The 25,347-nt window shown below is 39.7% G+C and overlaps 1 protein-coding gene across 1 annotated transcript in view; it reads right to left on the bottom strand.

Annotated features, from left to right (window-relative positions):
• Positions 1-19,121, bottom strand: part of SRBD1 (S1 RNA binding domain 1) — a 222,461-nt gene extending 203,340 nt beyond the window's left edge. Inside the window, exons 1-4 of the mRNA XM_031008302.3 lie at positions 18,955-19,121; positions 13,114-13,193; positions 9,657-9,837; positions 7,206-7,589 (exon numbers count right to left, since the gene is read on the bottom strand). Of these exons, the coding sequence (XP_030864162.3) occupies positions 7,206-7,589; positions 9,657-9,837; positions 13,114-13,193 (645 nt within the window). The 5' untranslated portion in view covers positions 18,955-19,121. The remainder of the gene's footprint in view (positions 1-7,205; positions 7,590-9,656; positions 9,838-13,113; positions 13,194-18,954) is intronic.
• Positions 19,122-25,347: the final 6,226 nt, after the last annotated feature.

Genomic DNA, 25,347 nt, shown 5'->3' with positions numbered 1-25,347 from the left:
GCATGAAAACAGACTAATACACAGGGACACACCACCAGAGAAGCAAAGAAAGCCTCAGACAGGCTATTGCACAACTTCCTAAACACACACCACGTACTCACCTTCCAAGCATAAGGAGGGCACTGCACATGCGGGCAGCCCACTCTAAGGGAAGAATCACGGGAAAGGGGCCGGCCTATAAAGTCCTAGGATCAAAGTTAAACACCACACTTGACCTCAGTGCCTGCTTGGGTCTCTTCCGAGCATACTTTCCTTTCCTTTCTTTCCTGTTCTAAAGGCTTTTAAACAAACTTCCACTCCTACTCTGAAGTTTGCCTTGGTCTCTCTTGCCTTATGCCCCTCAGTCGAATTCTTTGGAGGAAGAGGCAAAAACTGAGGTTGCTGCAGACCCTTACAGATTTGACATCAGTAACTTGGATACCTTCCACTGGTAACAAAGCCATTCAACAATGGATCCACTCATTGTTTGGTCTCACCTGTTGAGTCAACCCCCTTTTCAAGAGTTGATGAGATCTATGAACTACAGCAGTGGTTTACAATGTGTGGTCCCCAAACTAGCAGCATAAGCATCATCTGAGAACTTGTTAAAAATGCAAATTCTTGGGTCCCACCCAAAAGCCACTCAATCAGAAACTCTGGGGTGGGGGTTTAATAACGAGTGTTTTAGAAAAATTAGGCAAACAACAAAGAAACATCTAAAAGAGCTAAAAACAGAGAACAAGTCTTAGAGTTGGGAAGGGGTAGGGCAAAGAACTACCATAGTTTTCACTTATAAGCGATCCACATTTATTACTTTTATATTTTTTAAAAATTAACTGGCAGATAGGAATGAGAGTAAAGGGGAAAAAAGGCACTCTCGAGAATTTTTTGTACCTCTAAGACAGAGGTACTTATTTTGACTGTTGTTTTAGGCTAATTCCTCTATAGAGTCTATTATGTTCCAAACACTCTTATACAGTCAATATAAACTCATTTACACTATATGAGAAAGGTACTTTATTGTTCCCATTTTATAAATGCAAAAACTGAGAGCCAAAAAAAGTAAACTGCCCAAAATTCCACAAGCTATATAACCTCTTCAAAAATTCAATTTATATGCCACGCAAGATGATTCTTCAGGCATAATCCTCATGTGTCAAGGGCACAACCAAGTGGAAGCAATGAATTATGGGGGGCGGTTTCCCCTATGCTGGTCTCAGGATAATGAGTCACATGAGATCTGATGGCTTAAACTGCCCTCTCTCTAAAACCTCCAAGAAAATGCTTTTTCCCAAAGTGTCCTGAGATTTACTCCTCCAAAAGGAAATTGCTATTTCCTCAGTTAAAAAGAAAACATCTTGGCATCAAGCAAATAAACTATAGCCTTAATCATCCAGGCAGCATCTGCATTTTAAAAGAACATCTAAGTTAAATGACTCTCTAATGAGTGAAATTGAGAGAATTTTCTATTCTAAATCACTCCCAAACCAGCAACTGGCCACCTCCCCTCTGAAAAGCTGTTGATTTCTGCAGTTCTCCTTACCCTTACCTAGTTATTTCACTGTATCACTTATTCTACTACACACACAAGTTTCCTTACAGATTGCAAAAGGAAAAACCAATCTATGCTGTTAGAAATCAGAAGAGTGGTTGTATGAGAGAGAAGGAGGAATTGGAAAATAGTATAAAGGGGGATTTTGAGATGTTGGTAATGTTCTGGAAGCTTGTTGCATGGTTACACTTTTGAACATCTCTGAGCGGTACATTTATGCACAATATTCTGTATGTTATACTTCAAAAAAAGGTTGTTTTTTAAAAAGACCATAATAAATACTACCAACAAAATTATATTAACAAAAAGTACCAATTTCTCTTATTTAATTTCTCCTGGACAAATAGGTTAAACCTAATAAGTGGTTCCGCCTTTATACACAGAATTGCACTGAGATACACAACTCAGAAATGTTGACCACTTTTTGTCTCACTTCTTTCCCCAATTTTGTCATCCCATGGCCTTCTTCACCCACATAATTCCACACAATCTCTTGCAGCAAAGCGAAAATAGCTAATAAAAAAGGTTTTGTTTGCCTTTTCTCCCTGTTTAGCAAACTTTACTAAGATATTACACATGGCTGCTCAACTCCCCTACACTCACCACTCCCGAAAGAAACTGGACAACAACCACCTTTGGAGCAGTTTAATTTTCCCAAAAATTGTCTGTAGCTGGTCACTTCTTCAAATTCTTATAGTTCATGGTATCCAAAACATATCTGCAAAATAACTTTAACAAAAACTAGTTTCTGGTCGCAATCACACATTTGCAGTTTGGCAGAAAGGGCTGAAAAGGAGTAGGTTGCTTCTGTCAAAAGACCTTGTGATCCCCAACCCCGGATTAGGAAATAGAAACAAAATACATTCATGTATAATGTCTGTTAAAACATTATAGGAAGCCATTGTTTTGGATGAAGCTCCTGCAGTAGGCCCCGATAGACCCTCTGTTCCATAGACTAAAAATCAAAATGAACTCACCCTGGCTAAAATTTTAGTCACCAAACTAAAACAAAGTTGTTATCTGACTTTCCAAGAAATCTAAAGAATGATAACAGCCAATTTATCAAACAGGCCAGTTTCAATCTTCAATAGGCATGATAATAAAGTTCCCTCTACTTTAATCCTTATACAAAAAGACTGAAGTAACTTCATTTTATCTGTTATTTTTCTATTTTTCTGTCTCCCTCTCTCCACCTTACAAGGAAAGTAATCCACTTTCTGTTGTTTCTGCTTTCATTAGTCCTATCTATAAAACCAACCCCCCTGCTCAATTCATTAGAACACTTATCCTATTTTATGAAATGAAGTGTTGCTTGATTCTAGAATCATAAACCCAATAGAGATCTTTAAACTAAACTTGTAATTTTGTCCTTTTGACAAGCCTAAAACTAAATCAAGTGTTGACTATATAGTTCTGCCTCTCCAAACAAGACAGTGATGTTCCTGAAAAAATCTGTAGTTTTCAGAGTTGAGAAATACACCTTGAACGGAAAAAAACAGAGGACCAAGTTATCATTGTGGCCAAGGCCATTGGGAATAGTACACAAAATAAAGGAAATATAATGACATTTCCACATGTTCAACTAGTAATACTTAATAATTTCCATACAATTAAGTTTCATAACCATTCCTTGCTAACTAGATAACTATTCAGGATTTCCCCCAAAGAATTTGGACATACATTTTGTGGCAGATAATATGCACGTTACAGGTATTTCGTTGAGTCTGATCCTTATCCAAATGTTCAAGACTTTTCTGATTTTCTGGCTTGGTATTACTTGACTCTCATTCTTGTCAGTTCCCTCTTTTTCCAACATCTACCCCTGTTCTCAACCATGTTTACAAGCAGGAATACAGTTTTAAGACAAAATTACTTTCTCTCCCACAAAGTTTCTCCTGTTTACGGAGAAATTTTAAAAGTATAGGAAAGGAAATCCACATATACCACAATAATTGTCTGTAAAATTCAAGTTAAAATTAAGGAAGGATAATTGCAACTGGTTAAATAAAAAGAACCCAAACATGTAAAATTCACACGTAATAGTTTCCCAGGCAATTTCCCTAAACCCACCAGGAAAATGCTGAGCTTAATAATTGCCATCGGATTGCTCAGCAAAGGTGGCAGCGTCCCAAAAACCACTTCCCAATTCACAGGCAAGGAGTGCCCAGATTCTCAGAGAATAGGCTTTCAGCTGTCAAAATTCACTTCAAAAAAGGAAGAGGAAAAAAAAATTGCTTGGAATTAAAAGGAAAATCTAGTATGCCTATAATTTTCAAAATATTTTCTAAGAGGGCAAAAGGCCATAAAATAGTTCTTGTGCCTTTAAATGAGACAACTTGCTTCCAAGTCACTATTCGAACAACACAACAAAGGACATTACTGCTACTAGCTTACAAATAAAACTTTTCTTTCTTTGCTTTTCCTTTGTCACTCACCTTCTGGCAGCTGGGCACCTATCGCTCATCATACACTTGTCCCTCCTCATTCTATTCAGCAAGTAATCTTGCCTTTCTCTTGGAATGTATTTTCCAAAAGGCTTTGTTTAGCTGCTATTTTAGTGACATTACAGAACTCATTAGTGAACCCAGATATTCATTCCTAACAAAACATTAAAAGTCTAGGTTAACGAATTGCAGAACAAATTTTCTTCTCTCAAAGCTCTGAAATCACCTTTAGTTATACCTATTAGAGAAATGATGCAAACTAGAAACTAAATTCTACAAATACTTTGAGTCAATTCTCAGCAATTTCTCAGTAAGTTTTAACTTTAAGATGGTTTTTCTGAACAAACAAAACTGTTTTCTGTCTATTCTACTCCTATCCATAAAGGATTTTTTGATGGTTAACCCATTGCATTTACTAATCCATCATGATAATGTATTAAACAAATGCAAAGTGCCTAGTACAGAGCCGAGCTCATAACAAGTCATCTATAAATAAATGGTAAGCATTATGATCCCTTGCCAATTAAAGATCTGTAAACCAACACCTTAAGGTATTATGGTAAAAGAAACCTAAGTAAATATTTGTCAACAGTGGCTAATCATCACCTAGATTTATAAATTTACATTCTAAAGCTGAACCCTGAAGTAGACATCTTCTGGCCCAGAAATGCCTTCCTTTTCTCAGAGAACACCCCCCCACAACCCTAACACACACACACACACACACACACACACACACACACACACACACACACACACACACACACACACACACACACACACACAGCCCTGGCAGCCATATTTCTAAAATACAGTGAGGCCTCAGCACCCCAGGCACTGGACCAGAGATGGATACCTGACCCAAATTCAGCCAATCAGACTTTCTTCTTAAAATTTGGAACTGGAGGCTGGGTGCGGTGGCTTACACCTGTAATCCCTGCACTTTGGGAGAAGGAGGTAGGCGGATCACCAGGTCAGAAGACGGAGACCATTCTGGCTAACATGGTGAAACCTTGTCTCTACTAAAAATACAAAAAATTAGCCAGGCATGGTGGCACATGCCTGTGGTTCCAGCTACTCAGGAGGCTGAGGCAGGAGAATTGCTTGAACCTGGGAGGCAGAGGTTGCAGTGAGCCAAGATCGCGCCACTGTACTTCAGCCTGGGCGACAGAGTGAGACTCTGTCTCACAAAAAAAAAAAAAAAAAAAAAAAATTTGGAACTGGAATACAGAAGCAACTGGTTAGTCTACGTAACTAATAAAACTAATGGCAAATAAACTAGGGAGCTGTCATTTTCTATCCTCTGTAAAGAAGCAAGAAAATCTTATCTGCTGAGAAAATAATAACTCAAACAGAGAAGCAGCAGAAATTGGTGATTATAAGACACCAGATAGAGAGAAAACTAACAGCACCTTCTCTGAGTCCTCACAGTTTCCAATTTCTGGTTCAAGTCCTTTGGGAGACTTGACCACATTCTGTGCCTTTTGTTCTTTGAAAGGTCCCTATGTCCTTGGTGAAAAACTCTTTTCTACTTAAGCTCATTATAAAGAGCTTATATACTTGTAACCTAGAGACAAAAGGTTAAGGCAGGGCCATTTTCTATATCTCTTTCCCTGTAACACAGGGTGGGAAGCAGAGTCATAGAATAAGTAGCTCTTTACTATGAATAACTTATTACCAAGTCTCAAAGACCAGAGACTTCACAGTCTAAAACTTCTTAACTTCCTCCTGCACACTGCCAACTACCAGAGGTGGATCTATGTCAACAATGGAAATAAGCTTAAAAAGCGTTAGAAAAGGAAAAGAGAAGGGAAGTGGTACATGTCCACCTGCCTCTGTAGGCCTGGTCTGGAACCAAGAACTTTAAGAAAGGCTTCAGGGTGAATCTGATGCAGGTAGTCCATGGACCACACTTTAAAAACACTGCCTTCTAGGTATAAATGAACAAAGAAAAAGAAGGCATAGAAAGAAGCCTAATTATACTCTGTTTTTCCAAGATACCTTGGACTATTCATTCAGGAACAAGGTAAGAGGAAAAGCTGTAAAGCAACATTCTATTCCTTAGTGCACCAGAGAGAAGAAAAATCATGATTAAAAATTACCAGTGACAGGCCAGGCGTGGTGGCTCATGCCTGTAATCCCAGCACTTTGGGAGGCCAAGGCGGGCGGATCACGAGGCAGGCAGATCGAGACCATCCTGGCTAACACGGTGAAACTCTGTCTCTACTAAAAATACGAAAAATTAGCTGGGCGTGGTGGCAGGTGCCTGTAGTCCCAGCTACTCGGGAGGCTGAGGCAGGAGAATGGCATGAACCCGGGAGGTGGAGCTGACAGTGAGTACCACTGCATTCTAGCCTGGGCGACAGAGCAAGACACCTTCTCAAAAAAAAAAAAAAAAAAATTACATTTTACTAATAGGTAATAGAAAAGGCAGCATGGGTACAAAGACATTTGTGACACACAGGCAGTCCCAGATTGAGAAGTGGAATCAGGATCCAGCAGAGGCCCTCGGCTCTACAGCCACAATCACAGCAACGGAAAGAGTACACAATAGAATCACATGGGACAGATAACAGTGAGGGAAGTCACCCCCATCTACCCTGAGAGGCACTACCATAATTAAGTCTAAAATGGTCCCAGAATGTGCTGGGACAGACAAAAGCTCACTAGCTACTCTTCGGGTCTCCAATACTGTCCCCAAAGCCAGCCAAAAAAACTGGGAGAAATCTGATTTCCCCTGTAGTAAGACATATAATTCTGGCATCTCAAGTTGGAATTCTTACAGAATTTCCTTTCAAAAATCACTAGGCCTTGTTGTAGTACATTACAACATTATACTAAGGGTTAAATAGATGTATGAACAACCAGTGACCTAATCACCTACACTGCTTTTATAGGAAAATACAGTCCAAGTTCAAAGCAAAAACTTAACAATGAACCTGTGGGGGCCCAACCAGTTGGTACAATCTGTCTATATAGTTTATGTTCACTAAAACACCATAGCAAAGGCCAGGAGAGGCCACACATCTTAGCTGAAGAACTGATGATTAGCTACAACACAAAACAGTGTACCCAAGAAAGTAACAAGTAGGAAAGCCTCCAGAAATCACTGGCAAAACTGAAGAGAGAATTGAAAACCCCCAGCCCTTCCCTTAGACAGTACAACCCCTATGCTAGTCAAAAAGAAAGCACTCAAAACAACTAAAGTGACAGAAAAAGGCTGCACATACCTGTACCATGTCCCAATTCATTTCCACCTCCTCTTTAATATTATTGGCATTTGCTGGAAACTTGACAGGCTGCCCCTGAGGACATGTTTCAGTCTTGATTTTCTTTAAAGGGGACTGACCAAATGTAAAGTCATCGTCATTCTCTTCCTTCTTGCATGTACCTCCCCACACAGTGCTTGTGGATGGTGTCTCTGAACTGTTACTCTCACCCTCTAAGTTGCTGGCTTTGCTGGTTTCTTCAACTTTCAGCTTTTTAGTCCTTCGAACTGTATGTGGCTGCACTGCACATTTGTGTTTTGTCTTGGCTGTTTTCAGAGTCTGTACAGTATCCAATTTATTTTTTCTGTCTTCCAAAGCAGTATCAGCAATAGCCACAGAGCTACTCTATCAAACCACAAAGAGAACATATGAGAATTAGAAGATAAAAAGCAATTTCCTGGGAATATTACTCACAAATAAAAGTGAACAAATTATTGATACGATAACTTGGAATAATCTCAAGGAAATTATGTTGAGTGGGAAAAAAAGCCAATCTCAAAGTTACATACTATATGAATACATTTATATAACATTCCTGAACAGATTAGAGGTTGGCAAGGGTCAGAGATGATGGGGGGAGGTGGGTGTGGCTATAAAAGGGCAACACTAGGCATCTTTGTGGTGATGGAACTTTTCTGTCATGGTAGATACAAAAACCTACATGTGTGATAAAACTGCACAGAACCAAGTACATACATATACATACACATGAATGAATACAAGTAAAACTGGAGAAATCTAAATAAGATCAGTGGATTTTATCAATGTCAGTATCTCGGTGGTGACATCTTACTATAGATTTGCAAGATGCTACCATTCGGGAAAAAATGGATAAAGAGTACATGGAATTCCTCTATTATTTCTTCCCATTGCATGTCAACTATTTAGAAATAAGCAGTTTAATTTTTAAAAATGAGTAAAGGATAGGTCTACACATGCCAGAAAACCAAGATTAAAACTTGCTATCAAAGTCAACCACTTAGCAGACAGAAAAGTAACACTCATTCACTCATACAACTCAACAGGCTACACATGCCACCAAGTTCTGCTGAAGAGTAGAGGACAGAACACAGAATGACAGCAGGCTAATGTCAGGCATTTTTCTTTAACAAGAGTCCGCACAGCAGCCCACACAGGTGTCTAGGGACTACACTCTGCACTGCCACTGCCCCCCAATCCAAGTGACAGCTCAAGTGTGAAGAAATGAGACTTGGCACCCATCTTGGCACTGGGGATAGTGTAAATAAGATAAAGACCCTACCCCTAAGCTGGTCTGTTCTCCGTTACCTAAATGATGCAGATGGCACAAACATGAACAATTCCCAAACTAAATTTTAGTCAAAATTCTATCTTCTCTTTTATCAAGTATTTTTTCCAGAATCACTATTAAAAATATTTAGAACTACAATAAAGAGCGCCTCCACCTGAATGCCAACCTGCCACCACCACCATCTGAACTTGAAAATAATGAACATTAGAGAGCCCTCTGAGTATTAAATTTTTTGCCCAAAATAGAACGGATCAGAGCAGAGACATAAAGGTAAAATAACTCCCAGGCCTAAAAGAGTTGATAACCTAATCAAATGAATTGACATATCTAAAGAAAGTGTCAATCATAAAGGGTGTTGTCAGCCACTGTCTTAGCTTCAAGCTATTAAAACAGTCAATTGTCATTGTGACAAGCATAGTGCCTAGACCACAGTGGACATTCAATAAACTCAAATGAATGGATTTATCTCATCATCTTATTCTGAGTCCATGCTCATCAAGTAAATTTCTGATTACTACTTAATTCCCTATTCAGATTAGCTTCCAAGGAGAACGAAATGCTGGCCATAAGAATTTCAAGTCCTTGAGATTATTATTTTAAACTATTAAATATTAAACCAGCACTCTGGTTGTATTTATCTCTCTTGTGAACACAACTGATGTAAAAACACCCAAGAGAGATATATCTGTTCCCAAAATGTTGACAAAATCATGTTCCTAACTTAGAAACCCAGTTCCATCACTTACTATCTGTACACCGTGAGCAAGTCACGTAACATCTTTCTTCAGCTTTCTCATCTATAAAATCAGCATAAAAGCACTTGCCTCAATGGTTGTTATAAAGATTAAGATCATTTAAATGAAATGTTGAGCACATTGCCTGGCTAATGGTAAGCACTCAACTATTTGCTAATGCCACCATCATTACCAGCACTACCACACCCAGACCAACTCCTAGGAGAGGGAAAAGGGAATAGACAAATAAACACAGTACAGACCCAAAAATTAAGACCCATGGAAGGGGATGCCATTGCTGGCAGTTTTTGTCATTTACATGCCTTGTCCTACTCTGTAGAATAAGAAAATAACATCACCAATCAGGAAGACACTACAGAGTTCCCTCTATCCAGCTGTAGCACCTACCAGCTCCTCCTTAACAACAACGACTTCTGAGCCATCACTGATCTGTGGGGCATTCTTCTTCACCCGAGGCATCCTCTTTGGTTTGGATTCCTTGGGAGGGGGCTGTTTACGGCTTCTGGGAACTTTCTTTTGGGGCTCCCAGGCACTATCTTCCTTGTCATCTTCTTCAGAGGCAGATGATCTAGAAGTAAATCAACAGAATAATCTCCAGGAAAAATAAAAGCAAATGTCAAAGGTAAAAAAGAGATGCAAGATTCTTGAAAAAATGATAAAGTAGGAGGTGTTTAATATAAAATGGAGTGATTGAGTACAGGCTGTGAACAGTTATTGCTAAGAATTGAACCAACAGAGTTGATGACGGACAAGTATAAAAATACCCCAGTATGCTGTAAATCACAGCTCTGTCTCTCCATTCTCTTCTCACCTAACTGACAAACACATACACACATTCATTCAAGACACAGAAAATCATTTATTACCTTAAGTAATTTACTGGGTCATGTCAAACTATAGTCAATGTGAGCTTTTCAATTTTAACAGTGAAAAGCACTTAAATAAGTTCCCAACTACTAATCAAATTCATTTAAATTGTATTAAGTTATTCAAATCAATGAAAGGATTGAGAAATGGCTCTAGGAAACACCCTAAATTACATTAAAAGCCAGCACCAAGACCCTTCCAACTGCTTTAATTAACCCTTTTTTCCTTTCACAGAATGGATTTCTTTCCTGATTAGATTGGATCAGGTGCGACTATAGTACTTTTCTAACAACGAAGAATCAAACTCACAGCAAGAGCAGAGAAAAAGCAGCCATGGGAACTCTTTTAAAGGACCATCATGCTCCTGCCAACCCAGTTAATTCCATTTCTACTCTAATGTAAAAGGTCAATATTAGTGAGACTTCCTTTACTGAGATGAGTGAATAGGGAAGTCTGGGTTTTTTAATGTTAAGTTCTTCCTGGGGGCAAAAACCTGACTGGATGACGTCTTAGCTAAATTGTGCTCTAGAAGAGAATAATTATGATAGGTCAAACTACTGGTGTTCTCTTCAGAGGTGCCACTAAGCCTGGTAAGCAAAAACAAACAATCAAACAAAAAACAGGAATAATCAGAATAACATAACAGCAGTGGAACTGAAAGAAACTATAATTAGAAAACCAATGAAATAGAAAACTAGGGTTCCACTCCTCATACTATCATCAAACTGAGCAGGATGACTTCTTCCCTCCTTACTCTCATCACCTATCAACCAGGATTACTGACTAACCCTATTTCACAAAGGAATATCACCAAGATTAAAGGCCCTTTAGTTATTATGAACAAAACACAAGCACAGATACCGTTGTGTTATACATGATATAGTTCTAAGGCAGCTAGTCAACTCTCCTTCCCAATCACTTGAGCTCTCAGGAGCATCTGGCACTCACCCCTTAGAGCATATCCCTTACATACAGGAACCCCACCCCTTGGTTTTCATACTACTTCTTGGCAGCTTCTCTTTAGCCCCTTTGACTCCTCTTCTCCCTAACCTCTAAATGTTGGAATCCCTCGAGGCTTAGTCCTCAGCCCTCTATGCTCTCTTGCCAGGTAATCTTATATTTTCTCGATACAGGAATCTATATTTTATTTTTATTTATTTATTTAGAGACAGAGTCTCCCTCTGTCACACAGGCTGGAGTGCAGTGACGTGATCTCGGTTCACTGCAACCTCCACCTCCTGGGTTCAAGTGATTCTCAGGTCTCAGTCCCCCAGGTGGCTGGGATTATAGGCACTTGCCACCATGCCTGGCTAATTTTTGTATTTTTAGTAGAGCCGGGTTTCCCTATGATGGCCAGGCTAGTCTCGGACTCCTGGCCTCAAGTGATCAGCCCGACGTGGCCTCCCAAAGCACTGGGATTACAGGTGTGAGCCACCACACCCAGCTGGGAATCTCAATTTTATATAGTATCTCCAACTCGACCTTCCCCCCTTGAGCTCAAGACTTGTATATCCACTATCACCTGAATGTCCAGCAATCACATCAAACTTACCAAGTCCAAAACTGAATTCCTGATTCCACCACTCTCACACCTGTTCCTCTTCCAGTCTTTCCAAAATGTCTGTCATTCTTTCATACCCCAAATCCAATCCACCACCATGTCCTGTCCACTCTACCTTCAAAATATATCCCAAATTAGACCATTTCTCATCACTTTCACGTCTAGAATCCTATGCTTCTACAATAATCTCCTTAACTCATTTCCCCTACTTCCAGTTTTGCCCCCTATAGTCTATTCTCCACCAAGAAACCAGAATATTTTACAAATATAAACCAGGTCATGTAACATCCCAACCCAAAACCCTCCAGTGGCCTCCCAACCCACTTCAAATAAAATTCTAATACCAGGGAAGATCAAGCTGGAGATACTGTATAAAACTGAGATTTTTATATTGAGCCATAAGACAAGATCAGCTACTAACAGGGAGGGGAGAGGGGAAGGGGGGTGGGGGAGGGGGAGGGCTTAGAATTAAGCCTTGAGGGATTCCAACATTTAGAGGTTGGTGAGAAGAGAAGTTAAAGGGACTAAGGAGAAGGATCTAAGCCTATTAGATCCAGATCCTACTCATTACAATCTCATTTCTTACTACTCTCTGCCTCATGTCTCTAGACTGGCCACACTGGTCTTCTTGCTGTTCCCTGAACACACCAAACTTATTCCTGCCTCAGGGTCTTTGCACTTGCTGCTTTCTCTATTTGGAACACCCATCCCCAAGATCTTTGCAAGCTGCACCTCCAAATCTCATCTAGATCTCTTGCCACATCTTCTGCAATAACTTTCTGACTACTCTATCCAAAATGCCCCCCGACTGCAACCACTCACTATGCTCTCTATCCCCTGCCCTGTTTTATTTTTCTTTATAGTACTTATTACTATAAATATTACCAGTCATTTACTTAACAAATATCTTCAGAGCACCTAATATGACTCTAAAGCAGAGATTCTCAACTGGGGATATCTAGCAATGTCTAGAGACATTTTTAATTGTTATAACTTAGCAGGAAGCTATTGGCATCCAGTGGGTAGAGGCCAAGGATGCTGCTAAAAATCCTACAAGAAAAAAGATAGCCCCCACAACAAAGAATTGTCTTGCACACAATGTCAGTAGTGCAGAGGTTGAAAAATCCTGCTCTAAAGCAATATATAAAACTCTACGCTCTCATGGAGCTTATATTCTAGTGTAAATATTATGTTATATATTTAGTTGGTTACTTTCTCTCTCCTTTCGATACTTTATTAGCAACACTAGACAAAACCTGGAACACAGCATGAGTTCAACAAATACTTGTTGCATGAATGAATAAAAAAAGTTTTTTCTACCCACATCACTTAAGGAGTTAGAAAGTGACAGAATGCATTACTACTTATTAAAATATTCATCATTCCCCTACCCACATATTAAACCAGTATGCTTACAACTCAGAGAATGAAGAAAATTCATCTTTCAGTACCACACCCTGGACCTGTACTTTCGCTCTTCTTGGCAATGATGACATCTAGAAGAAACAGAAAATAAAATCAGCAACACTTGAATATTCTGATCACTTTATTTGGCTACAAGTAATGGGTCATTCAAAACTAACATTTCATAGGAAAAAAACAAAAACAATGATGTTTATTCACAAGCCCAAACATCAGTTTCCTCTGCTATGTAGCTGCCAATTAAAAGAGTAGCTGGCTGGGCACCATGGCTCATGCCTGTAATCCCAGCACTTTGGGAGGCCAAGGAGGGCGGATCACCTGAAGTCAGGAGTTCGAGACCAGCCTGGCCAACATGGTGAAACTCAGTCTCTACTAAAAATAGAAAAATTAGCCAGGTGTGGTCGTGGGCGCCTGAAATCCCAGCTACTGGGGAGGCTAAGGCAGAAGAATCACTTGAACCCAGGAGGTGGAGGTTGCAGAGAGCTGAGATTGCATAATTGCACTCCAGCCTGGGCAACAGAGTGAGACTCGGTCTCAAAAAAAAAAAAAAAAAGAGTAGCTAACAGCCTTCCAATGGTTTAAAACTCTTAAGAGTATGGGCCATCTTTTAAAAAATATAAACTCCTACAGGGTGACACCTGTAGGAAAATTGTGTGCTTCATTTTTTAAGAATTGTGTGCTTAAGTATTCTGTGTTATTTTATGGTAATAATATCAGGCAGCCACTTACAAAGTCCTTTATTAAACTATATCTCAAAGACAGAAACATTTTTTTCCTATTCTTTTTTTTTTTTTTTTTTTTTTGAGACAGAGTTTCGCTCTTGCTGTCCAAGCTGGAGTGAAATGGCACGATCTTGGCTCACCACAACCTCCACCTCCTGGGTTCAAGCGATTCTCCTGCCTCAGCCTCCCTAGTAGCTGGGATTACAGGCATGCGCCAACACACCTGGCTAATTTTGTATTTTTCAGTAGAGACAGCATTTCTCCATGTTGGTCAGGCTGGTCTTGAACTCCCGACCTCAGGTGATCCGCCCACCTCGGCCTCCCAAAGTGCTGGGATTACAGGCATGAGTCACTGTGCCCGGCCTATTCTATATATTCTTAATGAATAAAGTAGAGGTCTCTCTACAAAGTTGGCAATGAAATAAATGATGCTGATTGACTGAGTAAGCAGCCAGGTTATTCTTAAAACAAGATAATCATTCCCTTATAATAAAAGTTCATTAAACTTAAATAAAATGATTAATCACTATGTGACTAAAAACTATTTACCAAATTCGAAGGCCAAGCTGTAAAAAAAAGTTAAGACAAATAACCAGAGACATCACATAATACAGGAAAGTAAATAAAATTACTTTAGCTGTTAAGATTAATTAGCTGTTAAAATTAATTAATAAAGGACTTTATAAGTGGCTGCCTGATGTTATTACCATAAAACCATCAAACTATAAGGACTACACTAGACTCTGACATGTTTGGAACCCTTTAAACAAGTTTCTGACCCAGTCATATGTTATAATGCCTCTGGTTCTAACATCCACTTAGAAGAGGAAATAATCTCTCATGGAAATACTAAAGGGGTTGTCACAAAAGGGAATATGTTCTCCCAGCAGCTATAGCTCAACTCAGTCCAGTAAGTACACAATGATTGGGCAAAATAGTGCTCAGAGGGAACCAAAAGAACAACAGGAAAGCAGTCTGCAGGAAGTAGACAGGATAATCTTCCATCTTTCCCTTCACTCTCTTTTTGGCATATTAGGTTATAAAGATCATCCTTTCTCAAATTAGTATTTTTTAGACATTGATCATGAAAGAACAGGTAATTGTGATTTTTATATTATGTGTATCTTACCACAACAAAATAAGAATGGAGGAAGTTAGTGTATGACAAGGGTGGCATTTCAAATCAGGGCAGGGTAAAAATGGATTATTCAATAAATGGTATTGAGACAACTAGCTATTCCTCTAGAAGAAAAAAAGGAGTTTAATTCCTACCTCCACACCATTAACAAAAATTTATTCCCCAATAACTAACAGTTTAAAATGTACAAATTAAAACTATAAAAGAACTAAGAAATAAAGGTGATTCTTTTCATGCTCTTGAGGGGAGATGGGGAAATGGAGGTTTTCCTAAATATGACTCCTCAAAATTCCAAAACCAAAAAGACTAACAAATTGCAACACATAAAAATTAAAATCCCAAGCCAGCAGTGGGAGCATTTGAGAACCAAACCAATTTACCCTGCAGTATTCTAAAAAAAAAAAATTCATATGAAGCAGTAGCTGATACCTTTGGAATTAAAGGTGAAAGGGGTTAGGGCTGTGTATAAACTGACAAAGGAATATCTCTAAGTGTCCTACCTCACTTCATGCTATTAGGCAACTGCCCCAGGAAAAAGACTGTAAGTTTATTCTCTGGAGAAGGTATTAATGAAACAGTCTAGACTGTGGGCATGGGAACCATACAGACTGAATGCTAAAGGCAGAGAACCCTAGTCTTCCGCCACTAAGTTCCTAAAATACTGCCCTCTAGGGAGGAGAATGGGAAGGCTTTTCTCTGGAGAATCTAACCAGTCCAAGAGTAAAAACTTGAAGGTGCTAAGCTTCCCATCAAACAACCCACCCAGATCACCTTACAATCACTCCTACCACCACATTCTACAATATGCCTGAATTCAGAACATTCCCACACAGACTACCATATACTAATTCTATCTCCACACTTCAGCCTTAACAGAAATGTGTTTAAAATAGGGACAGGCAAACCCTTGGCAGGCTTATGTTTTTGCTTAACCATTATCCTTAAAGAAGGCTCCCCTAAATCAAATATTTCCAACTGCCTCTTTATAAGGCACCCCGAAAGCAATATACCATGGAAAGATGAGTAAGTTGTAATATTTCTTTTCACAAATGTTAAAAATATCAATGTAAAAGGAAAGGTGGGAAAGCAGAATCTGCATGAACACACAAGCCAATTTCAAGCAGATCAGATTTAGAAAGAATATATACAAAAGCTGAAGACCTGGAAATTATGTCTTTAAAACTACCTACGACAGGTACACCCCCAGGAGTATGTATTCTCCAGTTTAAACACCAATATTCTTGAGGCCTGTTTCTCCATCTCCACTACTCCCATATCCTCTTACTTTGTGTCATAAAACTTGTTAGATTAACCAAAACCTCATCCATCTCCACGGTTTTACATACCGATGTCACCTACTTATTAACAATCCTAATCCCTCCATCCCAAACCGTGCCTTTAACATTCAGATTTCTATAATAAACTGCCTGACTCTGAAACTATTTAGATGTCTCACAGTTAACTTAACACATCCACAATGGAACTCTTGATGACCATTTCTTGCTCTAAAACCTGTTCCTATTCCAGTCCTTCCCATCTCAATAAGTGGCACCCACCTATTTGCTAAGCCAGAACCTTGAAAAAAAAAATTTTTTTTTTGAGACGGTCTCACTCTGTCACCCAACCTGGAGTGATCTCAGCTCACTGCAACCTCTGCCTCCCAGGTTCAAGCAATTCTCCTGCCTTAGCCTCCTAAGTAACGGGGATTACAGGCGTGCACCACCACACCCAGCTAATTTTTCTATTTTTGGTAGAGACGGGGTTCGTCACGTTGGCCAGGCTGGTCTCGAACTCCTGACCTCAGGTGATCTGCCTGCCTCGGCCTCCCAAAGTGCTGGGATTACAAGTGTGAGCCACGGCGCCTGGCCAGAAAATTCTTTAACAGCTTCATTGACATATAATTGACATGCAATACACTGCACATGTTTAAAGTGTGCAAATTTGATGTTTTGACATATGTATACATATCACTACAATCAAGAAAATGAACACATTATCATCCTCCAAAGTTCCATTTGCTAAGTCAAAATGTTACAAATCTTTTTTTCTTTCATCTCACATATCCAGACTATTAGTAAGTCACATAAGATCCTCCTCCAAAATGTCTTGAATCTCCACGATCTTCAGTGAGCCTTTAGTCCTCAACCTCCCTCACTTGAACTACCACACTCGCCTCTTAACTGCCCTCCCTACTTCCACTCTTGCCCCTGAAAATCATTCTCCACTTATCAACTCAAGATCATTTAGAATATGCTTTAGAAACAACGAATTACTTCCCACCCCATCCTTCACTTAGAATCAAGCCACATTTTTATGAGGCCTTTGAAAAGGCCCTGTCGGACTGAGCCCTGCTCACCTTTCTAACCACCTTTACTACTTGCTGGAGCTCCTCAGCTCTTGTCACAACATTCTTTCCCACCTCAGGTTCTCTCTGCCTGGAGTATTCTTCCCCCTGCTTGTCAATTGGCTGGCTCCTTGCATCCCTTAGATCTTAACATTTCAGGCCTAAAATAGGTTTCTCAATTATATTTTAAAAGGAGCCTATTTACTTCCTGTATACAGTAGGTTATAACATAATCTGTAATTATTTTTATTTTACTTGTTTATTGCTTGCACTGCTGTCAAGAGAGTAAATACCATGAAAGAAGGAAATACATGTGCCTTATTCACTTCCATATCATAGAACCTAGCACTTAACAGATGCCCTACAACTATTAAATGAACATAATATGTACAAATATGGTCTCTACAGAGGAATATACATTTATTTTCCACCATTCTTAGGCAATGCCACACATTGCACTCGTCTCTTTCTGAAGAAGTGATGGCACATAAGAATATTCCTATTCTTCAGTGACTTGGGATTTTTCCCTCCTTTCAAACTATCTTAATCACTGTGGGCACATGAGCATATTCCAAATCAATAATTTGGAGGTTGCTATGATGTTACTAAGGGAAGAGCCACTAAACTAGGACGACTGAAAATCAGGACAAAGGGGCAAAAGGACGTACACACTAACAAATACTAAATTAAAATTGGAAAAAAAATTTAAATTCAAGAAGGCAAACAAAGGAGGACAATTTCTTAAGAAGCACCTAAACAAGTTTCCATGAAGGACCACCAGAGTGCTTGAATATTAGCAGATTCCCAAGTCACAAAAACAAAATACCAGAGCTGAAAGAACCTGAGATCAGACAGTCCCGCTATATTCAGAAATCTGAGACCCAATGAGGTGAAACAGTTTACTCAAAGGGGAAAGATATGTGGCAAAGGACTAGCCCAGTGCCTGGAACACCAAGACTAGTCTGGTTTCCCATTCCACACACAATATGTTAATGACATGTCACGTGAGGGGTTCGAGGAAAGTTGCCTAGAGAGTTCCCAATTCATTCCTTTCTTCCGGTTACTGAGCGCCTCCTACATGCCAGGCGCACTACAGAAGGTGCAGTTGATTCAGACAGGGCCACCATGACCGTGAAAAGGGTGCTTCCTCTCCCACCTCCGATAATTTTAGGTATAAAAACAATCCAGGTAAATTAGCCGGGCGTGATGACGGGCGCCTGTAGCCCCAGCTACTCGGGAGGCTGAGGCAGGCGAATGGCGCGAATCCGGGAGGCGGAGCTTGCAGTGAGCCGAGATCGCTCCACTACACTCCAGCCTGGGCGACACAGGGAGACTCCGTCTCAAAAAAAAAAAACAGGTTTGCCCAGGCTTTTCTATGTCTGTTATGCGCTAAGAGCTGCAGCAATTTGGCTGAAAAGAGGTGTCACGAGGTAGCTAGGAGGGGTTTTCGGGTGGTCGGTTGTGAGAGACGGCTGACAGGAAAATGTAATGAACTTCTCACTTTTAAAAAAGGGGTGTTATTGCCCAAATGAGCGCTCAGAACTTTTTTAATGGCCCCAAAGATCCCGGAGCCCGGGCGCCGGGCTCTTGAGAACCCGCAAGACGACCGCCAAGGCGCACGCACAGCTCACCTTCCCGCCCGGCACGTCAGAAGACCCGAGATTCCGTGAGTGCCACCGCACCTTCCGGTTCCCGCCGGAAGTTTTTCAAACGCCAGAAGGTCCGCCTCGCTTCTTCCGGACCAAGTTAGCCACAGACCTCCAAGGCGCGGCGCTACCGAACGGGGCGGAGCCAGGCTGGACGGAGGCGGGGCTAGAGCGAGGATCCCGAGGGAGCGCCGGGGTGGGGCTGGTTCGTAGAAATGAAAAATGACTTTTTTTTTACGTGTTATTTACCAAGAACACTAAACTCTTAAGCCCACAGATACAGCCAAATAAATTAGATTATGAAAGTAGGGAAATAAGGCTGCTGTTGTCTACATTCGAATTTAGCAGATCAAAACCCCATGGATTTGTTTTAGAAAATTCTAAAAAGCAGCTTTCCACTGCTAATGACTTATTTCCAGGGACTCTGAGTACTGAAGAGCCTAGCAAGTTATTGAAATGACCTGTGAACGTGCCTTGTTGCAGATCTACCGGAAGTGAGCATAGATTTTACTGGATAATTTTTGTGATTGGGGGAAAAAAAAAGGATTCTTTCTAAATTTAGTAAATCTAATCTTCTATATCTGAGATTGTTGGCCAGGAAAGATCAGTTTCCGAGATTGTTTAGGGATTTTTTTTTCCTTTTAATTAGCACAGTCGTATGTTGCCTTTAGTGATGGTTCCAGAAGGCCTAGAATTGTCTACTACAATCACAGTCTCCTTCACAATTTATGGTCCTGAAGAAATACTAGAGAACGCCTTACCGTTCAGGATTTTGGGAAGAGAAACCAGATCATAGAAATCAACAACAATAATGTACTATTTACTATTCACCTACTTTTGATGTTGCATTTGCTACACAGGTTTATGGTAAGGGGTTGTCTTGGTCAATTTTCTGCTGCTGTAACCAAATACCATAGACTGGTAGATTTATAAAGAAAGAGATTTGTTTGGCTTGTAGTTCTGAAGGCTGGGAAGTCCAGGACAGAGGGCATTATTGTTGTGTCAAAATATGATGGAGGGCATCATACTGGGGTAGGGGTGGGGGAGGCATGTGAACCCAATTGACTCCCGAAATAACTAACCCTCCTGTGATAATGGAATTAACTCATTCATGACCTAATCATTTCCTAAAGGTCCCACCTCTTCATACTATTACAATGACAAGTTTCAACTTGAATTTTTGAAGGGGACATTCAAATCATTGCAGAGGTAGTAAGGGTAAAGGTGAACTAATATACTGCAAAGTCTTTTGACATAAGTCCTGCCCTGGAGGAATTTACGACCAAGAGTAGGAACCAGATACAGCCAGAGGAAACAGACACCCAAGCAAAACAGTCTAGATTCAAGGGTTGGGTATGCAGGTGGTAGCCTCACTACAGTGAGGAGGAGAGTAAGAGTGGGCCAGCAAAGCATTGAAGCTTGACTTTCCTCTCCCCACAAGGGATTTTTGCCTTACAGCTGGGGAAGAAAAAAAAAAATCACAAAAATAAATAGCCTGTTAAGATTTTAGACATCAGACATCTGGGGAAAATAAAATCTGAAGCAGGTTCTCTAAAATTAAAGTATGTAGGTAGTGGCCTACTCTAAAGGCCAATAAGGACTGTCCAGAGAATATTTGCCTTGGAATTCTACAAGAGAGCCACTCCCACTACACGCTGTCAAGGAAAATTTGTAATCACTTAAGTATAAAACAGGCCCTCCCACAAAAACTGCCTTTTCTGTCTAGGACATTGCCCAATCTATTGTTTACTTTTGGATCTCAAGTGCTGAATTCCAAGAAATTCATGGGTTTAGACTGAAAGCCTGGAATAATCCGGACACCCACCTGAGACTATGCAATAGGGTTTGGGAGTAATGAAAACATGTTTTGGATTTGATGGAGGTTGTTTTATCCCTCCAAAGTATATAGCTCTTCCCATGATATTCACTGATACATTATCATTTGTATGTTATTATCTGTTTTCAAGTCCTTCCCCTATGGGTTCTAGCTCCCCAGGGCAAATGTAATAATAATAGTAATAACTTACCTTTATTGATTACTTACCTGTGCCAGGCACTAAGTTAATGCTTTTAGATGTATTTATGTATATAATTCACATATTACCCAATGCAATATTGCTATTAAACCATTTTTATAAATGAGAATACCAGGTATAAAGAAGTTAAATAATTCATCTAAGGTCACATCAGCTAATAAATTGTAGATCTGAGATTCAAATCCAATAATCTGCTTTACTCCAAAGCAAGTACTCTGAAAGGTATCCACATACAATTTGCTGTCTATCCACAGGGGATTGGTCTGAGGACCCCCCACAGATACCAAAATTTACAGATACTCAACCAACCAGTGATAGAAAAAGTTGGCCCACCACATCTGCAGGTTCCATATCCATGAATGCAGATACAGATGGCCAGCTGTACCACAAACTCAAAGCAAAGACCTTTTCTCGCTCCACTATGGTGGCCAGTGAGACTCTCAATGTTTAAGGTGCTCCAGAACTGTCGAATCTCTAAATACTCTAAATAAAGTACTGTCTAACCACCTGAAACATAACAAAGCTATTCTCTCTATTGGCCTCAAACTAAGTTTCATAAGAACAAAAATTCTTAATATGTTAATAGATGCAACTGTTTCACCTACTAATAGATATTTGGATCTAGGAACTAAGTCTTGGTAATTTTTTATCTCCCCCTCTCCAACTTCTCCCTCCACCTACATAGTGCCTAATAATGCTTAACTAGGATACTCAATAATATAGTAGACTAACTCCTGGACCCAAAAACATGTCTAAAGTAAAAACAAATTTTCCTCCCCTCTCCACCTTCTCCCTCCACCCACACAGTGCCTAATAATGCTTGACATATAATAGGTACTCATTAAAAATAGTAGACTAACTCCTGGACCCAATAATATGTCTAGAGTATAAACAAATTTCTCTTATGAGAAAAGTAAGTTAAAGCTCTTGACACAGAAGGTGGGTTGCCATTTTAAAAATCAAGTGTACTTATGAAAATTCAAACATTTTATCTCTGAGAGTCAATCAGTGTGATGGTTAATTTTGGGTGTCATCTTGACTGGATTAGGGGATGCCCAGACAGCTGATAAAACATTACTTCTGTGTGTGTCTGTGAGAGTATTTCCAGAAGAGACTGACATTTGAATCAGTAGACTAAGTAAGGAAGATCTGCCCTCACCCAATTTCGGTGGACACTATCCAATTGGCTGAGGCCCAGATAGAACAAAGAGGAAAGGAATATTTTCTTTCTCTCTCTTTTGGAGCTGGGACACACTTTTTCTCCTGCCTTTAAGCATTAGAACTGCATGTTCCTTTGGACTCCAGGACTTAAATCAGTGTACCCTCTCAGCCCCATGTTCTCAGGCTTTTGGCCATGCAGTGAGAGTTACACCATTGGCTTCTCTGGTTCTGAGACCTTCAGACTTGGACTGAGCCCTACTGCCAGCTTCCCTGGCCCTCCAGCTTGCAGATGGCCAATCATTGGACTTCTCAGCCTCTATAATTTTGTGAGCTAATTCCCTAAAAAATATTCTCATATATCTTTATGCTGTATTTATTACACACACACACACACACACACCCTACTAGTTCTGTTTCTCTGGAGAATTCTAATACAACTAGCAAAGGCAAAAATGATAATAATAATGGCTGTTTCAGATTAAAGAATGCGCAAACAAACTGAGCCCTAGTTCAAAAATTTGCATATTTAATTAGCCAGGCATTGTAGTGGGCACCTGTGGTCCCAGCTACTCTGGGGGCTGAGGCAGGAGAATCGCTTGAGCCCAGGAGGTGGATGTTGCAGTGAGCCAAGATTGTGCCACTGCACTCTGCACTCCAGCCTGGATGACAGAGTGAGACTCTATCTCAAAAAAAAAAAAAAAAAAGTATGTATTAGCTCCTATCTCCCCTCTTTTCCCACTGTCAGACGTTCTTATTCCTAAACACTAAAGCTCTTTGGCTTCAATGAGCTTCTCTGACTAATTCAGCCAGAAATCTGGAGATGTACTGCAAAATCAAAGAGACTAGTAAACAGAGAGGGGCCTACTTCTGTTTCCCAAATGAAAAAGGAGTTTCTTATTAGTGAGGCTGACCAGGCTGGTAGGTGGGTTCTCAAATTTGGCCTGTCCTATTAACTCTTTCAACCTAGCTGGGAACAGCAGCATGACTCCAAAGTGCTAGACTAGTGCTGATGCCATTGTTCTAGCCAGAGTAACTTTGTCAGTCTTTCTTATGAAAGAGTAAAGATTCAAGAGATTAAAACCTGAGTCTTTATTAAATATTAAATGGATCTGGAGGAAGCATCAGTTAAGGTTGAGGAAATTAATTGTACAGATTTGTCAAGGAATTGGAATCAAAGGGATTGTATACATCAAATTTATCTCACACAAAGTAAAATTATGGAAACTGCATATTGAAGTACAATATAATTTGTATCTTTAGGTGAAAATTAAAATGTTCAGTGCTTTATCCTACTTATTTTGTACAAATTCCTAAGGTATTTTGTAATGAATGCAGTTATAAATAGGATTAAGACCCATAAAAAACATAAATAATAGATGAAATACCATATCTATTGCATGGTCCACTCTTCCACTGATCACTTACCTTGCAAAGTCACTGGCTAAGAGGCATTCAATTGGTTGCAATCATGAGCAAACATATTGAAATTTTTTCTCCTGTTGAGTTTCTCATCAGTAGTGCTCAGGGACCATCTCAAAGGCCTAAAATATCTATTAAACAGTCTGAGATCCAAGTATGGAAACCCCAGAGGGCTCATTAAGATCCTGATGATGCCATGGCTGGCTGGGTTTCAAGGAAGGGATAAATGGCAGCATAATGGGGCCAGATTTATTTTAGTCAAATCTGGACTAACCACAGGTAGCCATGTCTGGATACTGTAATTCAGAACTAAATATTATATCTAGTACCATTGGTCCATCTTCCACCTTAATAAATTGAAACTATCCTGCAAAGTGCTTGCTTGAAACATTCATCTAGGAATGCATATTGTCAGAATTTTAGTACTAGAGCCTTCACACACTGGAATTCAAATTCAGAAAAGCATGGTGTGTCAGATCAGTCTATGTCCAAATTTGTGTGTACTATTTTTTTAGTCAGGTTTATTGAAGTATAATTTACGTAGAGTAAAAGTCAGCTTTTTTATTGTTGCAAACACATATAGTTGTGTAACCATCACCACAATCAAGATATAGAACACTTTAATCATTCAAAAAAATGCCCTTTTATAGTCAATCTTTTCCCCTTCCACCAGCCCCTGGCAAACCACTGATGTGTTTTCTGTTCCAATAATTTTACCTTTTCCAGAATGTCTTTATTAGTCCATTCTCACGCTGCTATGAAGAAATACTTGAGACTGGGTAATTTACAAAGGAAAGGTTTAATTGACTCACAGTTCCGCATTGCTGTGGAGGCCTCAGGAAGCTTACAATCATGGCAGAAGGCAAAGGAGAAGCAGGCACCTTATTCACAGAGTGGCAGGACAGAGTAAGTGTCAGCAGGGGAAATGCCAGACGCTTATAAAACCATCAGATCTCATGAGACTCATTCACTATCATGAGGACAGCAAGGAGGGAACCACCCCCATGATCCAATTACCTCCACCTGGTCTGACCCTTGAAACGTGGGGATTATGGAGATTTGGGGGATTACAATTCAAGATGAGATTTTGGGTGGGGACACAGCCAAACCATATCAATATTATATAAATGGAATCACATGGCATGTAACCATTTGAGTCTCATTTCTTTCACTTATTATAATACATTTGAGATTAATGCACATCATTGCATGCATCAGTAGTTTGTTTATTTTTATTGCTAGTTAGCATTCCATTGTGTGGGTATACCACAGTTTGTTTATCCATTCATCAGTTGATAGACTTCAGTTGTCTCCACTTTTTGTCTGTTATGAATAATGCTGCTATGAACATCCATGTACAAGTTTTTGTATGGACAAACGTTTTCATTTCTCTTGGGTAAATAAACACCTAGGAACAGAATTGCTGAGTCATAAGTGTGTCTTTAGTTTTTCAAAGTAGCTATATCATTCTGCATTCCCACCAGAAATGCGTGAGAGTTCCAGTTTTACCACTTTTTGCCAGAACTTGATGCTGTCAGGTTTTTAAATTTTTTGGCATCCTAATGTGTGTATTTCATTTCCCTTATGACTAACAATTTGTATTAGTAATGCATTTATTTGCCATCCACATATCTTCTTTGGTGAAGTGTCTGTTCAAATCTTTTATTTTTAATTTGACTTTTTGTTTATTGAATTACAAGAGTTATTTATATATTGTGGATACCAGTCCTTTGTCAAATATGACACCTGGCTTTAAGAGTTG

Source organism: Gorilla gorilla, chromosome 12, assembly GCF_029281585.2.
Source record: "Gorilla gorilla gorilla isolate KB3781 chromosome 12, NHGRI_mGorGor1-v2.1_pri, whole genome shotgun sequence".
In the NCBI taxonomy this organism is placed as follows: domain Eukaryota; kingdom Metazoa; phylum Chordata; class Mammalia; order Primates; family Hominidae; genus Gorilla; species Gorilla gorilla.
This window is presented reverse-complemented; position numbering and strand designations above follow the sequence as displayed.